Source organism: Spodoptera frugiperda, chromosome 9, assembly GCF_023101765.2.
Source record: "Spodoptera frugiperda isolate SF20-4 chromosome 9, AGI-APGP_CSIRO_Sfru_2.0, whole genome shotgun sequence".
NCBI lineage: Eukaryota > Metazoa > Arthropoda > Insecta > Lepidoptera > Noctuidae > Spodoptera > Spodoptera frugiperda.
Genome location: NC_064220.1, coordinates 3,923,728 through 3,943,749, shown reverse-complemented (window position 1 = coordinate 3,943,749; position 20,022 = coordinate 3,923,728). Strand labels below are relative to the sequence as shown.

At 36.4% G+C, this 20,022-nt stretch overlaps 1 protein-coding gene across 5 annotated transcripts in view; it reads left to right on the top strand.

Moving 5' to 3' along the window:
• The window catches only part of LOC118270964 (rho GTPase-activating protein 6), a 91,991-nt gene that overhangs the window by 29,483 nt on the left and 42,486 nt on the right, over positions 1-20,022 (top strand). For 2 of the 5 annotated variants that reach the window (XM_035586812.2, XM_035586809.2), the window contains exon 1: positions 16,452-18,345. In XM_035586812.2, coding sequence (XP_035442705.2) covers positions 16,672-18,345 — 1,674 coding nt within the window. In that variant the 5' untranslated portion in view covers positions 16,452-16,671. Of the gene's footprint in view, positions 1-8,492; positions 8,935-16,451; positions 18,346-20,022 lie in introns of those variants that run through there. The other 3 variants (XM_050695978.1, XM_050695977.1, XM_035586810.2) reach the window with 3 other exon arrangements.

Here is a 20,022-nt window from a genome sequence, read left to right as displayed (position 1 = left end):
TCAGATAAAAGAGGAGGTGAGGGCGTCACAGGAAACACCAATTAGCTTATGAATATTACAAATAAATGACTTCTTGGCGCCATTTTGCAAGAAAATAAATAAAAACATGTTTACTAACTCATTTGGTTTATGTTTACTCGTTTATTCGTGTTTACAATAATATTTTGGTAAGGTTTGCTAGCTGTATGGAAACAAAATTTTAAAGTGTCTTTTTTAAATAAAAAGTTACCCTACACTAGGATTTTCTCATGCACATGACACCCGAACCCGAAACAACAAATTGTGGATCACATAGACAGTTGCTCCGTGCGAGAATCGAACCTGCTACACGTTGCGCGGCAGCCAGTTGCCTAGTCACAGCGCCAACCGTGCAATACTATAATGATTTACTTTGGCTATGCTTGCGTAACACACGTACATATATTACATTAGTATAGCAATCATGTGAGATATAATATAGCTACGATATAAGAATAATAGAGGTGTATTTATACAATTGATGAGGGCAAGTTTGTAAGGAAACATATTCAGAGAGTCCACCTCGTGCCAACATATGCTAACAATTGTCACTACCACGATAGGGAACGGTAGTGCAAGACAAAGTAGGTATATATTACACACAATATTGTTCTTGTCATGTGTCGTCACACCTTTTATCCTCGAAGGGATAGGCAGAGGTACACATTACACGTAATGCCACTGTACAATGTACACACACGTTTCATCATTTGTGTTGTAAGTCACATGTAATAGGCGGAGAGTTTATTGCCATATACAGGACGCAATTCCAGACTCCATGTTACTACTGAAATATTTTCGAAAAACCGAAATATAACGCCCAGCTTAACTTTGCCCGACCCGGAAATCGAACCCGAGATCCCTTGCCCGACAGTCGCTCTGGCGACCAATGAGGCACTTCATTATTTTGAAATGACGATTTGGACTATCATCAGCTCCTACGTCATGTATGATGCGTTCACACATGCGCCAAATTGGAGATGCTAGAGGGCGCCTCGTGTGTAGGAAAACCTGCCAAATATAATATTATTACTTAATAATCAATAATAGACGGGCAGCTGTTTATATTGTTCTAATAATAATTTATTACGTAACGATTTGGCATTATTATTGGAAATATTAAAATATTAATTAATTTATTGAATTATATAATATGTATCAGGTATTCAAGTAGTTTGGGATAGCATCAATGTAAACTTAACTCAACTTTTGACGTAGCACGGAGGTTTCATTACTCGTAGGCTTTCGCGTAGCGCGTAGCTCGTAGCACGTAGTTGACGTAGCTCGTAGCCCGTAGACTAAATATGGTCATTGTAAAGTTTGACTTATTTATTTTTAGACGTTGAAACTGCAATGTGTTTTACTTATTTTATGTCGAATAGTCACCTAACTTAATCAAAGGTTGATGAAATAAAATATAGAATAACTAATTAAATAAATTAAATTACGCAACAGAATACAAATGAAAGACGACATAACATAATATGTAATAAAAATGGAACATAGATTGTAATTAATCTTTGTTGTGTAGCGTCCATCCTTATATCATAGGGGATTACAAAATAGAATATACAAAATTCACTTAATTTTGCATATTATTGCAACATTACAAGTCGTAAAATGTCATTCATGGTAAACTTTTCCATGATAGAAATTGACACTAAGTATAAAAGCGATAAACATTTTGAGTATTGAAACTAATTGTATTCGCCAATGAAAATAAAACATGGTTTGTATTGTATTGTATTGTAAAGAGTACATTAAAACAATAGAGTAGACGGTGGCAGTGACTCACGGCGCCGTATTGCCGTCAGTTGAGTGACTCCTCACTATATATGTTACTATATTCTGCTAATAGACACAAACTTGTGATAATATTATTATTTCGGATTGTGATACGTGTGTGAGTCATGTGAGTGAGTTTGTAGTTTTATATTTCATTTGTCTGGTTGTTAGTGAGACTTTGTTTTCTTGTTGTCTACTTCTTATTGTGTGGGTAATTGTATTTATTGCGAAATAGAACTTGAGAAGTCATAACCCAACCTATCGGGCTTTACGCTATGGGCTTATGCGTTTGTAATTGATAAAATTGGTATGTCTTCGTTAAAACCTTGGGTTTTATTCAAGATTAAACTAAATTAGGTAGTTTTCTTAAAATAAATGTCATTACAGCATCTATCTATTTTAGCATCTACTGATAAGCTTATAAACTGTAATCACCACATATTCACTAACTAAATTTTTTATCGGCTTACTCTTTAATAGCAGCATTCCGCGTCGTGTGTCGCGGAATGCTGCTCATGAATGAGCCTCTTGCATGGCTTGAAACTAGTCGAGTTCCTCGTCAAACAGTTACGTGAGTATGCCGATAACATACGAATAATAATTAACTTTATTTTTGTAAATGTAAATTCCTAGTAACAATTTAAACATTACACGAATAGATGCTAACTTGTAAATAATCTAAATACTGTATTATGTAGAGAGTTGTAGCAAAACTGGTTTCGGCCATATGGTAGGAGTTCACTGACTAATAATGGTTGATGCTGATTTAAATATACACTCGGTGGACGTAAGGCGTAGGTCGCACCGCACAGACGCAGCGGGGGCGGGGGCGGGCGCACGACGTCACCGCCTCATCACGCTTTGAGGGAAACTGCTCAATCATTGTTGTGGAATTTTAATCGCGGGTTGAGTGATCCCTGATAGGTGTAAACTATTTACTGTTGAAAACTATGATTTTCCTTGTTTATTTACAAAATTGTGATATATGTCACTAGTCCATGTGTTTTCTAAGCATGACATAATCGCTATTTTCTCCGCTGCTACTGTGACCTAAGTCTTACGATGCGCTCGAGTGGAATAGATTCCTCACTTTGTGAATATAACTAAATATAAATCCGATACACTAGTCGCTGCGGAAGTTTATATATTTTAGCGCACATTTGTAGGTACGTTTGTTTATTTCAACTTTTTAAATATGTACATACATCCTATTTATGTTGTGAGATTGTGGAAGAGATTTGTTCAGTTGTGAAAAGAGATGAAACGATGAACTATCAGGTGTAGAGAGGAAATTTTACTATTTACTATTATGTTTTTGGACATTTGATTGTAAAAACTAGCTTCTACAAGCGGTTTTGTCCGCGTTGCCATGGGATAAAAAGCCTACGGGTTACTTCAAGCCATCATTTATTTATCATTTAAATATTAATGCACAGCAGACTTTAACAAAGGCTTAATTAAGCACAACATATTCTAAAGAGGCAGTTAATTCTGGTTTTAGAATATTTTAGGTTGTTTTTGATTATAAAGTCCCAAAACATTGTCTGTTTAGTCTAGGCCTATAAAATAAAACTAAGATTAATCAACCTCTCGAAACTCTATAATTAGGCTTTGTTAGTACAATAATATACATTGCATTGTATATTATATTTAATAGGCACTTAGCACACGTTGTTTCTCCTTCATTTTACATAAATGTATGATGAAGCCGGTACATTTTAAAATGTACTAAACTACATCTTTTTTAAGCAGAAACGGAAACATAAACTAGTGTAGTGGTTGTATATAAACGTTATTTATTACATTCTATACCTATGTTTTGGGGTTTTAAAAACTTTGTACAGGGAAATACGAATAAAAAGTTTATTGTACTGATTGTAAATTTATGTTTATTGGTCGAAAACATTCTATTACTTAGCTGTAAAAATGTTTTATTAAGGAGCTGTTTGGCTGCGAATGTATTGTGTAGTGCTGCGATTTATAGTTGTTATATGTAGTGTTATTTATTTATTACACTTTATTATACATAAAACAAAAAGAAGAATAATGAAAAATAAATACAATGGGCGGTCTATTTAGTATTTTATTTATTTGCGATTTCAGAGGGTTTGGAGTGTTTTTTTTATTACAAATATTTATAGTTATTATTTCAAAATGAATAAGGACGAATCATTGAAATAAAACATCACTTGTGGATACGAAAAGTGAGTAAGTGTTACCTAACTGACGAAACCAACTCTAATTACTCGAATTAAATGTGCTGTATCGGCGGGATCCGTTTTATTTGGACAAAAATCGTGTCTAAACAAGCGTTTAGACTTAGTGCCAACGTGTAACCACGTACAAATAGTTCACACGTTAACAAATTAAACTGGCAGTACATTTACAAGCAAGTCCAATCAGTTATCCATCATACAACCCAACAATTGGCCTACACACAATATTATGACGTGTACCAACGTCACAGAGTTCATAATGGCCTCTGCATCATTAGGTCTCAATTAATCCAGCTGATCTAGTTAGCACCTGACCGAGACTGTAGCCAAGTGCTTTGTGATTCGAGTCAGGATGTTGGCGCGTTGCGCAGGTCTGGTCATTGTCGTGACGTGCGGGTACTAGGGCAGCAGATGAATAGAGGAGGTTTATTACTATGTAGGTGAGATGTGGGTTGTTTTTGTTTGGTAATATTATGATAATCAGAAATTATGAGATTACGTTTGTAATAGAATTCCTACTACTCATTAATTTGAAGATGAGATGTAGACGCTCAAACTGTTGTGGTTCTTTCCTCTAAAGACCAGTATAGAATCAACTTGCACCGTTCTCTCACATCATTCCTTATTTGATTTGACTAGACTTTAAAACATCTGTGTTTGTTTCGGCATTTCTTCTCAGAGTAGTCCGATAGGAAATGTCGGCCTCATCTAGTTATTTCAGAGATTGACATGTAAAAGAGTTATTTTGTAAACTACTTGCAACAATAAATATAATTTATCATTAGACTATTATTCGATAATATTCCAGAGTTCCAGATCATGTCTCGCTATTACACTAAACTTTAATACATATGAAATGGTACCTACGCAATCAATGACGTCAAAATATTGAATAAATTATAAAATCTGTGTCAGCAACATCACAATATGGCCGCCAGCGATGACATCTCTATTATATTTTATTGTATAAATTAAGTTTAAACATTATTTTTTTATGATAGAAGAAATTGCACAATGATTTTACGAATAATCGAAAATGAGTAGGTTTGAAACAGCTGATGATGATGACTTTTATAATCTCGTAGTGATGATAAATGTAATCCATATGACGTATTACTATATTAACTAAAAGTCACGATTTAGTAGTAGGCTGCGCGACGTCGCCGCGTCTATGCACGTTGCTCATGATGAAAAGTTCCTCTGTGACTCGAAACTAGTAGAACTTTTTCTGCATTAATGTACGATCCAGCACAAAAGGAATATAATAAGAATAATTATAAAATCTTTATTTTCTCAAGTTAATAGTGTTAGATGCAATCCTACACAGATCTCAGAAAATTTGCAAGCGACATTATCTGCATCGCACTTTTATTTCTAGTGAGCACGTCATAAGCTTGTGTTATAAACATCGAAATATTCTTTTATCTGTAAAACTTTCATTTTATTTCATCGTTCTGCTATTAGTTGATAGACGCGATCATATAAAGCACGATATGATGATATTCTGTCGTTATCTTTCAACAAACATGCGTCATATTACGATTCTTATATATTTATGTTGAGTATACCCAGATATTCGATGTGCCAGTTCCACCCACTGTGTTCTCCATTGATTCTAAACTTTCCAATGAAATATTTAAATTTTATCGTTTAGAAGAAGAACATTTATATTTTATATGCTACGGCTCAATGTTTTGTGAGTGATAATTTAGATGGTTATGTTTTACAGGGTGTAACAAAAAGAAGAGTATACATATCAAGTGCATGGTTTCTAGATAACATAACAAACGATACGGGAAGGGTTTTTTAAACTCATGTTTTCATGGAACGAAGTTATGAATTTTTCCAATACATAAAATTTCAGAAACCGAACATCAAAATTAGGTAAATACAGGTACTAGGCGATCAGATTTACAGAAGAAATGTTTCGTAATTAGCGAGTGACCCCTGTAGTGTTGTGATACGTTTGTATGATGATTTAAAATCAAGAACCATGCGACACCAAGTATTTGGTACCAATTTTTTTAAACGTATTTTGAGCTGAAACTTTGTGTAGAGATTCTATTTAACCTGTAGTCATCAGGGCTACTTGATGTATATGGGTATTTTGTTACACCTGTATATGTAGGTAGTCTTTTTAAACGAAGTCTAACGATATAGGAAGTTTTTTTATTGAAACGAAGTGTAACGTTAAAGTTCTTGAAGTTATCTGAATATTTTGTGTTACAGAACTTATGGGACATCCACTCTAACCTTTTAAGGAGAGAAACAGTATTTAGTTAAATCCATTATGAGACAAATAAATGAATCTAGATAACAATTGATGAAACTTTAATGCTTTGTTGAAGCTATATTTTTTAGCCGAAGAGTATAGAAAGACTAGATGTTTTTGATTATGTTCTTTCATAGAAAGACGATGTTTTTTGACGTATGTTTGTCTTTTCTATCTCAGTAGTCCTAAATCGATTTCTGAACGTTTAACGAACCGAACCGAATACCGAGCGCGCTCTCGTTTTCGTTCTCCGTAAAGCAAACTCGTACTAAGGGTACTGCACCTAAAAATCACCAACATTTACATTTGCGACCTACCAGCTACACATGAATTATATCCCCCATTAGTACAAATGTGGCCTCAACTCACACAACAAACTCAGAATTAATCTTTGTTTCTGACAAAGGGCCTTGTCTGTTATCTTGAAAACATGAAACAAACTAATAACTGTTCCAATTCTCATCTAATATCGTGTCAAAGAAATATCGGTATCTATAAATTGTAGGGCCGGAACTTGAAACAAGTTTGGAGCAAGATGAATGAGATTTTCATGGGAAGACATAGCTTCTTCTACTTTCCTAACAGCCTGGTTGATTGACGCCACTATTTTTAAACTTCTAACTAACTGCGAATCAGTCAGCGAGGAGATTTTTTAGTCTGTATCATGGTGGTGTATTGTGTAATGTTTACTCATCGTTTTGGTTGAAATTATGGAGAAATATAACATCATGGTTTATTTCTTCTATGAGTTTGTTAAGCCTAGTGTAGGCAGTTTTTTGCAGAATGTTGTAAAAGGATGTAATTGGTGTCGAAAAAATAATGTCGTATTCGTTTATTATAATATGGTTTAGTTTTGCTAAACATATCTGATATTTTTTTATAATACCTTTGTGTAAAATTTTATTTTGGTATTAAAATAGCAATCTATTGTATGCTCATACAAATAATTAAAAATATATATAGTAATAAAAAGTATTTATTTTAAATATAAATATAAAACTGGCTGAAATTGGCGAGAAAAACCGAGTAAAGCCATTTATTGATGAAAAAAAACAATTTAAAAATAAAACTTAACGGCATCTCATAATTTTTTGTCATAAAATGGCCAGTATCAAAACGGTTTCCCGTTTATTTTAATTATAAAGGTTGAATAATAAAGAAATTGTGTTTTTTTTGCTAATGGCAAAACATTGGATAATTGTATATGTTTTGCGTCCCACATACTTAGTTATGATTTACAAAGATCATTAAATCGTGTAAAAAGAATATGATTGTCCGTCCATTTGTCTGGCGTGCGAAATAGAAATGGTTTTATAGTACTTTGTGGAATTGACCCTGCATACCATATGTAGGTTTTGAGACAAGTTTTAGGGGGTCAATATACAAGTATATACAAAATTACAGCTGGGTATCTCGCATTCCGATACACACAGTTTACGTGGATATTTTATTGTTTTCTAAATATATACGAGTATTTAAATACCTATATACTTAGTTTTTCCATTGTTCCAGAATTCCATTGAATAAATCAGTGAATATTAATAATATACGGTTCTTAGTACGTCCATTCTCATTTAGTAGAGTTTATATCTCATAGAACTTTAAACAGTCTATGGTCCATAGAGTTTTAGTAGTCTATGGTGCATAGAGTTTAAAAAAATATAACTATGGTTTGTCGAATTCATTGGCGCGAAATATAGAAATCCTATTATTTTCATATTTTTGAAAGATTTACTTATGTAAGCGTCATAATAGTTTGTGTTGTTATTTTATAGTGATTTACATACTGCCATAGGTACATATCTTTACATATCTTTGGAGATTTTTAAAGATCAATTTTTAAAATAAGAAGATTAATATCAAACATGTGGTTTTTATAATCGATATATAAGTAGGCAATGATTTTATAGAGACTTGTTGAATGCAGACTTTCGAATGTAGTCATCTAATTTCTGAGTATTGTAGTGATATATGTATATATATTTTGACCCACTTACTATCACCACTACCCCAGTTCACCATTTAATCTCAATTGTACTAAAAACTTATTTAACATAAATATGGTACATCTTGTTTACTAAAATCATTATTTCCCAAACAATAATACTATGACAGTTGTCAAAAAATACAAATCTGCCATTAGTTTCCGCATTCCGTTTCCGCGCATAACGAAAATAAAGGGATTTTTGTGTTGGTTTCAGACTCCGGCGCAGTGACATGCCAGCGGCGGCCGTGCGCGCGCGCATCTCGCACGCAACTCAACAACATTCCAGTTTCTCATGTGCGCTACAAATATTGCATTCATATTGATTTGTTTTATAAAATCAATTATTACGATCAAATTAAATTACTTTTTCTAATATATTGTTATTTTGAAAAATTTTTTTTTTCAAAAATATAGTTTTTGAGTGTGCAAGGGGATGATGACTAAAAAGTTTTTTGCAGTGAAGGATCAATGTGAATGCAAAAACGATGTAACGTTTCAAAGTGAAGTGATAATGCAAAGTGTACCTAAAGTGTAAGGGTGTAAGATGTAAAGTGCTGTGATTGGATGAAGTGGTTCGCGTGGATCAGGATTCGGATCATGGTGTGACACCATGGGCATACAAGTGGAGAATTCTGTCAACTATAATAGCAACTCATGTAAGTTTCATTTTGATGGAAATTCTATAGATTTTTTTGATGTCCGATTCACACTTCAGTACTATTTTCTTAGTAATATCTGATTAGATATTGTTTTGATTGTCGTTTGGGATAGATTTTGAGAAATTGGAAGACAAGGTTGAATGTTTACTTAATTTGTGATAGTTACATTTCATATGAGGCTAATAGAAACACACATAGTGTTTGACAAAAATATGCCAAAAGTGTATGGAGTCAATGGAAGATAAAAACAAATAACTGTAGATATAGGTACAAGAATTTTCATTGATAATCAAATATAAACAAAAATAAAATAAATCTAAATATTCGCTAAAAATAACGCAATTGTTTAATTGAAACATCACTTGTGACAAATACATTATTTCTTTTTTAAACTACGGATGTTCTATTTAAGTTTTATGAATGCCAAAACAAAGTTAAACAACATTGAGAAAGTCATCTGTTAGATATAATAATATCGACACATTTGCTAAATCTTGTATTCTATTCAGTACTAAAAATGCTTTTAGTCCGCACAGCAGATGTCGAGATGGAATTTATATTGTGTCGGTAGAAAGTATAGACATTAGACACAGACACGCTCAGCTCAAATGATATATTACAAGCTGAATATGAAAGTTATGATTCAATGTTATAAGAGAAAAGAAAAACATATATTTTCACACACACACTTATGATAGTGACAGTACTGACATGTGTTTCAATCATAATTCTAAAGAAAATTGTAGCAATGGAAGACACTGGCAGTATAGATGACAGACTCGGTTGCCATTAAAGAAGAAAAAAAATCAGCAATCGAAATGAGCAATAGAAATTATGAATGTGTTCCGACTACTATCTAAAAGTACTCTATAAAATGTAGTTGCAATAGTAATGTAAAAGAATTTATTGTTTCCTTTAAATGCTTAATCGGGTCAATCAAATAGAAAATGTCATATTAAAACAATCAACTACAAACGACGAAACTTCTTCGCAAGATGATGATAAAATATTTATTTCACAAAAATTGTGTGATTATATCACATCTATTTATATATCTACAACTCAGTGACACATCTATTGAGCCTAGCGAGAATATATTAAAAAGCATTCAGCACTAAAATTGTTTAGAAATATACCAACACATTCAGCTGGTTACTCTTCGGGACATGAAAGAACTCATTAAGAAATTCTTTGCGTGAAAAGTCGTTGCAAACATTTGTTTATGCACAGACCAATTTAGAGCACTAAATCTGCTATCGAAGCATTACACATATACCGGAAACATTCATCCTTGTCCTCTAAACCAATTTCTATTCTCAATTGCTTAAATATTTTTATTTTATATTTTAGTTTAAGTTCAATGTCACCCGTACGACTGGAGCGAACGAATGCGACTAACTCTGAAATATTGACGTTAATTTTGTATTTGGAATGTCGGTAACACGGCGGCGCGGGCGCACTATTTTTGCTATAATCCTAACAACATGTCAAAACACAAAAACCATCGTGTGTCGATATGATATGACAGACACATTAATATGCGCAATTTTGGGAATAACCTACATTATTGACGACCTCAATACGTGATGGATCAGACCTTGATGTCAAACCAGAGGAAATATTGTGAGTGGCGCTGGACATTAATTGAAATTAAAAATTATGATTAATTAAAAATAACAATTTTGTCCCACATTTTGGAAGCTCGGTGCGTGAGTCACGTCATAGAATGCGTGAAGATAGCGTTTTCTATAGAATAGTTGGTGATAAGATAGAAGATAAAGTATGCAAGTGATTCAGAAGAACAAATTCCAATCAGTACCATGAACACATGTACGCAAGCAGACACAACTTATCATAACAAACATGAAGTAAAAAGTCAAGACAACTTCACATCTAATGAAGGAAATTAGAATTAAAACAACAAAAGCATGATACTAAACTTAAAAATTCATTTCTGACTTCACACCAACCGGCAAATTTCTCTGCACTACCCTATGAGTGTCAGAGAATGGCAGGCATTAAGTCCGCCATTCATTGTTATTTGTGTGAAGAAGAAATAAATAAATAAATAAAAAGATAACTTGAAGATGAAAGGATGAAAGAAGAAACAGCAAGAAACTATAAAACAAACAGAGAAAATGACAAAAAGGGTCTTTCTGCTTGATAAAGCAAATATAAGAATTGTACAACGTATGTAAAATGTTACCAAGGATAACTTAAATCATGCTTAAAAGAAATCAGCTCCCGTTGAATGTGAAGTTAAAAAAAAAAAATAATGCAGGAGAGTGCATCGACCGAACATTTTTGAGAAAAACTGAACAAGTTGGACACAAAAATAATGATCTCGAATATGAAGATATTTATGATTAGTTAAGTGATACAAGATTTACGGATTCATTTGCTGTGGCTTGAGATGCTGTTCCGCAATTTATTATTTATTTTTGGTTCTCATTATAGATGACGACTGAATGTTGAGTTAAAGTTAATATTTTGGTGCTTTGTAAAATTATTTTTACAAAAGTACTGATCTTCAGTTGGTTAAGTTCTTCATTGATAAAGTAGCGAAGCACTTAAAACAACAAACCGTTAACAACTGCGAATATATTTTATGTCTAATCCAATGCAATTCTAAATTCATTAATTTAGTTAATTCACTGACCCATGGTATCCTCTCTCTGTAAATGACGATGTTTCATGTCTACATAAGTGTAAGAATGCCTGTCCACCAGAGATGTGCTATGCTACGTTTCTGTGGATGCGTTTGGTTTCCACCAATCATATTCATTGGTACACATAGCTTAGCACTAGTGGAAACGGACTCAGATAAGCTATGTTGTTTATATGGAAAGATGCGTGCTGTGGATACATCGCATACTCGAGCTGCGCATCTTCCTCGTGTAGCTACTTTGAGGCGCTGCATCTTTATAGCACATCTTACTCGCACAGCTACATAGCTTAGTATTAGTGGAAATGGTCACATAGCTATTATATCCTCGTAGCTACATTGGAAAAGCACTCTCACCCTATGAAATTGAATTTCTACTAAGCACATAGTAAACATTTGAGAGTAGCACAAAACAACAACGACACATATCTAAAAATACCACTTCACTCATATTAATATTCACATTAAGATCACAGTCTGCTTTGATACTGATACTGAGGAAACTAGAAATCAAAGTAAAGACATGAAAAGCTAGATTTAGCTTAGATCTCGGATACCTAAGGAACGTAATAAACGAATAAAATTCAAAGTTCATTAGACCTCGGCAGGTCGATTACCGCGACACGAAGATTACTAAAAAATATTTCGTCCGACGAAATAATTGCGACAGTTTCATTTATCTTTTTCGTTTTCAAATATATCTCTCTCTTTCTAAATATATCTTTCTTATTCAGTATCTCTGAGGAGTTATTTTTGTTGATTATTTTTAATGATTGCTTTAAAATACGAAATGTTGGATTTAATATCGTTTTTAGTCAAATGAGGTGACGATGACGTTGAAGGGATGAGAGTTTTAGAGAAGATTTATCACCATCATTTTTAATACATTGTAGATTTCAATGCAGCTTTAGAACACATACATAATCGGGATTTAAATAAAACCATAGGATGCTAAAACCAGGTTGATAATTATGAAAATGCTTTCGGTATAAAAATTACATACATCACTATTAAGCCATAATCTGAAACCAGCAGCAACTTATCTAAAACAGAAGTTAAGAAAGTAACGCCGGTAAAGCAGTAATTGTTTCCGAATACTAAATTGAATATTGAGTACACAGCTCATGCCGCCCAAACGAACGGTCCGAGCAAGCTTGAAATCGTTTCGACATCATTATGTTGTGTGATTTAATAGATTAAATAATATTTCAATGCCGTTTGCCAGCTTGTGGCATAATTTCGAATGATACACAAATATTATAGCCTAGACTAAAACTGAAATACGCCGTGATTTATAGACGTTTCTTAGTAAAACAACTATCGTCATCATCAGTGGCCTATTTCACATTGATAGCATCAACAACTGTTTGTCTGTTTTCCCGAAATACATCTGTTTGTTGTTACACATCTACTGTCTTGATTAGTGACTTTGGTTCTGTGAGCTCTTCCACTGCAGATCTGTCATATTCTGGATTTTATGTCCCTTCATCATTTATTTTGATTTTTTTTATTTCTCGTCTTGTAGTGATGTATTATCGCTGGCCTATTTCACGTCCATTTGTAATAAGTTCTCATTAGATCGAAAGTGGCTTCGTTAAGATTTTGTTTTTTGACATTATTCCAATGTTCCCAAATCTAAATATATACCATCTTCATAATCTGTAGTTGTGGGATACTTGTGTTCTATCACACAACTTTCTCTTTCTGTTATATTTGAATCACTGGGTTTTACCACTTCCTTATATATAAAAGTTGAATTTATTGATAAGAATTGATAAAGATCATTAACATATTCTTTTGTTTCCATAGTATTGACGCAAATGGTTCCCCGAAATGTAGCCAGGTATGTTGGCAAGCGACCATTGCCATTGTAGACCATCACAATGAAATATCAATTATGGAATCGCAAAAATTGGAACGCGTGATACAATGCACGGGAGCATGCCAAAACTCCATCGTAGACCAATTGTTGCCGGCTCGTTAACTCGCATAATGATCGATATTGTGTTAGTACGAATTTGCGGTATTAATGTAGTTTAGGATGTAAATGTAGGATCATTGCATTCGTCGCCAATTGCCACTCATTCTGTCATAATAAGAACATTAATTTTGTCAGAACGAAACGATTTTACTAAAATACATTTATTGCGTAATATCTGTTTGTAGCGAAATGAATAACGTAATATAAATAAATGCATGCCCCAATAATGTACTACAGTATTTTAATTGAAATTGATTTAATAGTCCCGACATCTAGCGGTCGATGAATGAACTCGAAGCTTATGTACATTCAGATGAAAACCCGAATTTTATCGAGAACAATTTGGCAAGCTTTCAATTTTCCTCGTTTACTCCGAGCTCACTAGATGGCGGTAGTAGTCTCGTGGAGCGTCTGAAATATTTTGTTTATGTTATGTCGCGGGTTTATTTTTAAATCGGAGCGTTTTATAAGTGGCCTAGGAAGTTATGTGTGCCGCTGTGCAGATTGTTGAGAGGGCGTTGCAATACTGAGACGTTTCCACGCTACTAACACTTTACGTTGAAATTTTATTGATTTCACTGAGGCAATAAAATGTTTTTTCAATCTGTTTTGACGGTCAACGGCGGGAAAGTTCCGAGCCCGTTGTTTGGGGATTAAACGAAGTGGTAGGCGTGTAGTTCGCAACGGAAAAGTCATTTAGTTGGCACAATGATGCAGCAAACTGAGAAAGAATTTAGAATTGTAGGCCACTCGAGCTAAAGTATTTGCTTTACAATGTAGGCTTAGGAAATCTTCAATGAATTCAGTTTTACAACGTGCTGTCAGATATCAACCAGACTGACTGACGACTTCAAATGTAGTGGTATTGATTTGATGAGTGACATTATAAGATTATCTCAAATTAATCTCCTGATAAATCTTATTTGATTGTCGTCGATTGCGGTAACGTTTACTGCTTCTTTCAGTTTATTTGTGTACATTATGTACACATCATAATTAAAATTATTGCATATTGCAATTACGTTGTCGCCAAAATAGATATTCCTAAATCTACTTTCTATATCGTTTCTTGTCTTTTTATCCCATGGGGACGCGGGCGAACCCTCTAGCAGAAACTAGTTATTTTATATTTCTTTGTCTCCCATATTACCTTCCATTTAATCATCATCATTATCGTTTCAGCTGCAACAGGTTCACTCCTAAACACAGTTAATGACGTTCTGGTTACACATATTAATTACTTTTTTTAAATGTATGTGTATTGAAATTCGGTCATTGTAGATCTTTACAGTTTCGATCACTTCAGATATTAAAATAATTATCAGCTGCATAAATTCTGGTAACTTTAAATTAAATTGTAAAAAAGCCAGATAATGTATTGATATGATTATGTGGATGATCTTTTCGTAATCATAATATAACAATGTCCATGTTGGTTAAGTCATTAGTGATAGGTATCAGACACAGTTAGTCCAGAGCTCAGTAAACACTGAATATCCATCCATTGCTGAGCATCCTCCTCCACTTCCTCGGGTAACATCCAGATAGGTCAGTTTTTAACCGACCGGGCACTTTTGTGCTCTACACCCAGCGCACTTTTTCGGTCGTTTGTCTACATTTGCTTTAACATCAATTACCTGGCATTTACTGAATTATGTCCAAAGAATGACGATAAGTTTGGTCTTTTTATCACCTACACTTCAATAAGTCAGTAAGACAGAAGAATGGTGCCTAGAAGCACACCTTTACCCAAATGTCTTTGAGGACAAATAGTCCCGATGCTATGTTTAAGCTACTATGTATATGTAAATTTTCACATTTGTGTGAATACTCTAATTGATCTGATGACCGCATACTGAAATTAATTATAATTACAGCGCGGCGGTGAGCGCTTCGTTACCTTAATTAACATCTATGAATATCTTGTTTGGCTCATTTCGGAGACATTTGCAAATTGCCACTGGGTGATTCTACAAATATATAAAAACGTAACCTTCAGTAATAGCAGTCTGCACATTTTATTTCATATTTATGCTCGATGGAGATTTTTCCAGGACATTATTTGTCTGTCAGACATTATGTCATCCAAGGTATTTCTTTTATTTCCATTCTCCCTGTTTAATGCCTTTCTGAGGTTAATCTAGGCAGCTTCTATATTATAATAGTTTGTTTGTACTTTCGATGTAATTTTGTGTCGTTTTCCACCAAACGATTTCCTCTAGTGACAAAACAATTCGTATCTGTATCGTTCCCGTTTGGCTAAACGATTGTATCTCGATAGTTATTATTAAATCTTGGCATAAACACTTATCATATTTATTTCAAAAATATGTTTGTCATAATAATACATACAAACTTTTACCTTGATGAAACATGCACATGTATGTATTTGGTTTACAAGCACAACACTAAAGTCTTGCACTATTTGATTTTGAAGAATAAAAAAAGCACTCCCGAAGTGTTATAAAAACAAGAGCAGGTGGGTGAAGCCGGCAGGTGTTAACGAATAAATAAAGTAAATACTGAAGCCGCACTTTTTCTGGTTTCGTCTGCTTGCGATTAGTACTGAGTTGTTCTTTTACAACATGGAATAAAACCAAATAAACTGTAAAGATCAGAAAGACCCAAATTGATATTGTAGTAGATTTCCTCAAGAAAATTGCCACTCAGTCCTTGCAACCAGCTTTGGTATCATGGATATCTTGATCCTGGATCGTCTCCGGGTGCATCATGAATGAGCCGCATCGGCAGTGTAAGCCATGACCATCGTCAATCACGGATGCTAGGGCATGTCACCACATAGGTCAAGGCGCGTGCGGCGGGCGGGCGCGCGGGGCGGCAGCGTGTGGGCGGCCGCTGTTTGTTTACGGGCGGGCTTCAGTCCCGTGCCGAGCCGCCGCCAGCGCCGGTCCGCCGCTGCGCGAGCGCACCCTATCCAGTTCACGGCCGCTCTATAACCGGACGGCTATTTCGGCGCATAATATACCGCACCGTGCGGAGTAGTGTTCAGTTTCGCGCAGGCAGGTGCGCGGGCCGAGGTCGGTCATGCCGCGCAGCGAGCCCGCCTGACCCCATGTGACCTGCGGCCATGGAGCGCCGCCGTCGCCCCGCCCGCCTCGAGCCCGCGCCCGACCCCATGACGAAGGTGGCGCGCCGCCGTGACAAGCCGCGCGAGCGCTGGCTGCTCACGAGGAAAACATGGAAGTACATGTCGGACGCCGGCCGCCGGCTCATCCCCGAAGGCTCACAGAACCGAGCCGAAGATGTGCCGCGGCTCGAAGCGTACTTCCAGGAGGTCTGTGCCAAGGAGCCACGCTTCCTACTTTGGCGCAAGAGTTCATACCCGGGCGCGCTGCCCCGCCCGCGCCGCAAGAAGCGCGCGCGTGGCGGCTCGGTGCGCGCACGCTCGCCCGACGAAGCGCCAGCTCCACCGTCGCGCCCCACCGACCTCTGCATCGGCCACATCTCTGGCGGCCGCTTCGACATCGCCAAACTTCGGCGAGACTTCTTTGCAGCCCCGGGGCCGACTGCTTCTACATCTAAATTCAATTCCTCACCGGGTCATTCCGCTGCACAGACTCGCACGGGTGGGTTTGGAGACGTGAGCAGAACTCTGCCCGAGGAGGAAGAGAGTTCACTAGTCGATTTATTGCGCAAGTACCTGAAAGTAGAGGATGACTCCGGTCCGACGCGGCACTCGGACACGGATGAGCTAGTTCGCTCTTTAAGGAAATATCTTAAGCAACAATCAGAGCGCCAACCTGCTGATGGAGACACAAATCCTTCTCGGGAAAGAACCTTACTGGAGAACCTAGGCAGGTACTACGGACGATCCCCGAACCGGGACAGTATAGTACAGGATCTGTTAACCGATAGGAATTTATTGAAAAGACTGTATCATGATCTTCGTAAGGCCAAGCCCTACAGGGGCGCCAGGAGTGGTGGTAGTAGTGGTAGCGGTGGTAGTGGCTCCGGGGGCTATGGACCTAGTGGATTCGTCAGTGCTCTTAACTCTAACTCTAGAAGTGTTCCGCGGAGTCGTGTGTCTGTTACGCGTTTTAAAGATGATGATGACTCTTATAAATCTCCACCAATGTCTCCACCGCCCCTTATTGAGGTATTTCACGAGTCGCTGGAGGATAAATACGTGGATTGTGGTACACAAACGCATCCCATTTCAGAGGAAGTGTTACAAGAAATGGAGCGTGCGTATCGAGACAAAATGGAGGCGCAGACCGCACCGACCAGTCCCACGGGGCCGCCCCCCGACCGACCGAAGCCGGCGCGGCGACGCTCCAGCGTGGACCACGACGATGTGTCGCAATCTGTCAGCGACACCATTAAGCGGTACCTGAGGATGGCACGCAAGAAGAGTGTGGACGCCGACAAGGCAGACCGCTTTAAGCGAATCAATTATGATAAGAACTTGCGAAACATAAAGCCTCGGATGCCGAGTGACGTGGACGATGATGGTCCCCACAAAGGTTGTCAGACCGACGAAGGGTGGATTTTGACGTATAGAGAGTTGCAATTTGCGTCTGTCGCGTCGACGCCGACGTCGCCGCCGTCACCGGCGTCTCCAACTCAGTCGCATTCGTTCCTCTCCACGTTGTTGGGTAGAAGTGCACCGACTGTGGCTCCCCCTGCAGGTGGCATGCAGAAGTCGCGGTCTTCGAGCAGCGTGGTGCAGAGTGTCAGCAGGAGGCTGTGGCGCACGAGGAGTCGGAGCTCGTCGCGCGTCGCCGCCACGTGGACGCCTCAGGTCAGTCGCATTATAGTCTGTATTATCTCGCTTGTGAGCATGTAAGCATGTTTGGATGTTCCTAACAAGGATTTAGTTTTACTATAGTGGTGGATATTTTGACGTAAATTAATTATGTTGTACGTTCTATATACAGTACCTGATGTACATGTACATGTTGGTGTATTATAAAATTGTTTGTGTTGTGCAAGTGTGCGCCGCATCACTTTGTTTTGGAAACTGTCTCAAAACTGCATAGAAATGTTTGCTTTCTCTCTTTATGACTTCCGATACGAGTATTCGCGCTTTTCCCAAATAACTACATGCATTGAGGGTATGAAACCACAGTTTTCATCAATGAAAGCGTATTCGGTCGGAACTATGGTCTATTCCCAACAGAAAAGAATTCTAATTATTTTCAAATCATCGTATTTTATTCAACTGTGATTCAACTTTTACTCACAATTCATAACTCCCAAACCAAAAACGTATTTCCCATGTTGCCAGAAAAATCCAGCTAAAAATGTGTGGGTAAATAAGAATATTAGTAACAATCCCTCAGACTCTTTGATAATATCGTTCCTCCATTGAATTCCGAGCTCATTGAGATTGCCACTAAGCCGCATACCAATCACTTGCTACTCTCATAACTTGCGGTGGCTCGTAAATTCAGACCACACTGCACTTCTCTGTCGTGTCGACGAGAGGCGTAGGCTTGTTGCGAGCTTCTTGACTATCAAGCTTTAGATTTTTTATTTAAGGTGCTTGATTCGATCATTTAATTTGTTTTGATTGTAGGATCTAGTGATTTATGAATATAATGTCTTGTCTCGTCAAAAATCATAGGTCTTTTTTATAAAGGGTGTATGCTGAACTCTACTTTTTTTTTGTTTTTATATTTTTAACCATTTTTGATTTAAGTGCTATTCATGCAACATCAGCCTTAAGTAGTTAATATAAAATTCCTTATTTATTGGAAAATATAAGTCTTTTTTTACCATCATCTGTTTGTTGCGTTTGGTAGCGTTCCGTTTACACCCTGTATAGTAACTGAATTTTGCGAGTGCATTTTTTTATATGCTTAATTGCAACCCCAATTTTGTTGCCCTGTTCATCACTTGGTAGGACCCTATTTCGTAAACTTTGATTTGAGTAAAGTTTGTTAGTAACAGCTAGCGTTAAGAGATACTAATTTTGTTTCTGATTAATTTTAATTTTTCAAGAGAGATATATATAAACTTTTTTTTTAATTTTCCCATCTCCTGATTCCTGTTTAAAAAAACACATCTAATAGATATTTTATGTGTACACATTCAATACCGTTTCCTACATTTTGAATATTATTTTATTAGTTTGTTATTTTCGTGGAAGCTTTCGATATAAATCGAGCCGTCCACACCGAGGCTACATACTGTTGAGTGGTGCCGATGCACCTGTGTTGAAACGCTTGAAATTCAGATAACTCGTGTCATTCTAAATATACCACAATATATTTACACGTACAGAAATAACCATTTAAATTTATCCCAATACATATGTGCCGAGAACCTTTTACAGCGCCTATTTATATTTGTTTTGCGAAAAGAATTTAATACGGAACTATCATAGAACTGCCAACATTAAAAACTCCTGTCACTTTTTCTGCTTCCCTAGTACTGATTCATATGGTGCATTAGTTTTTTTTTTATTTATTTTTGA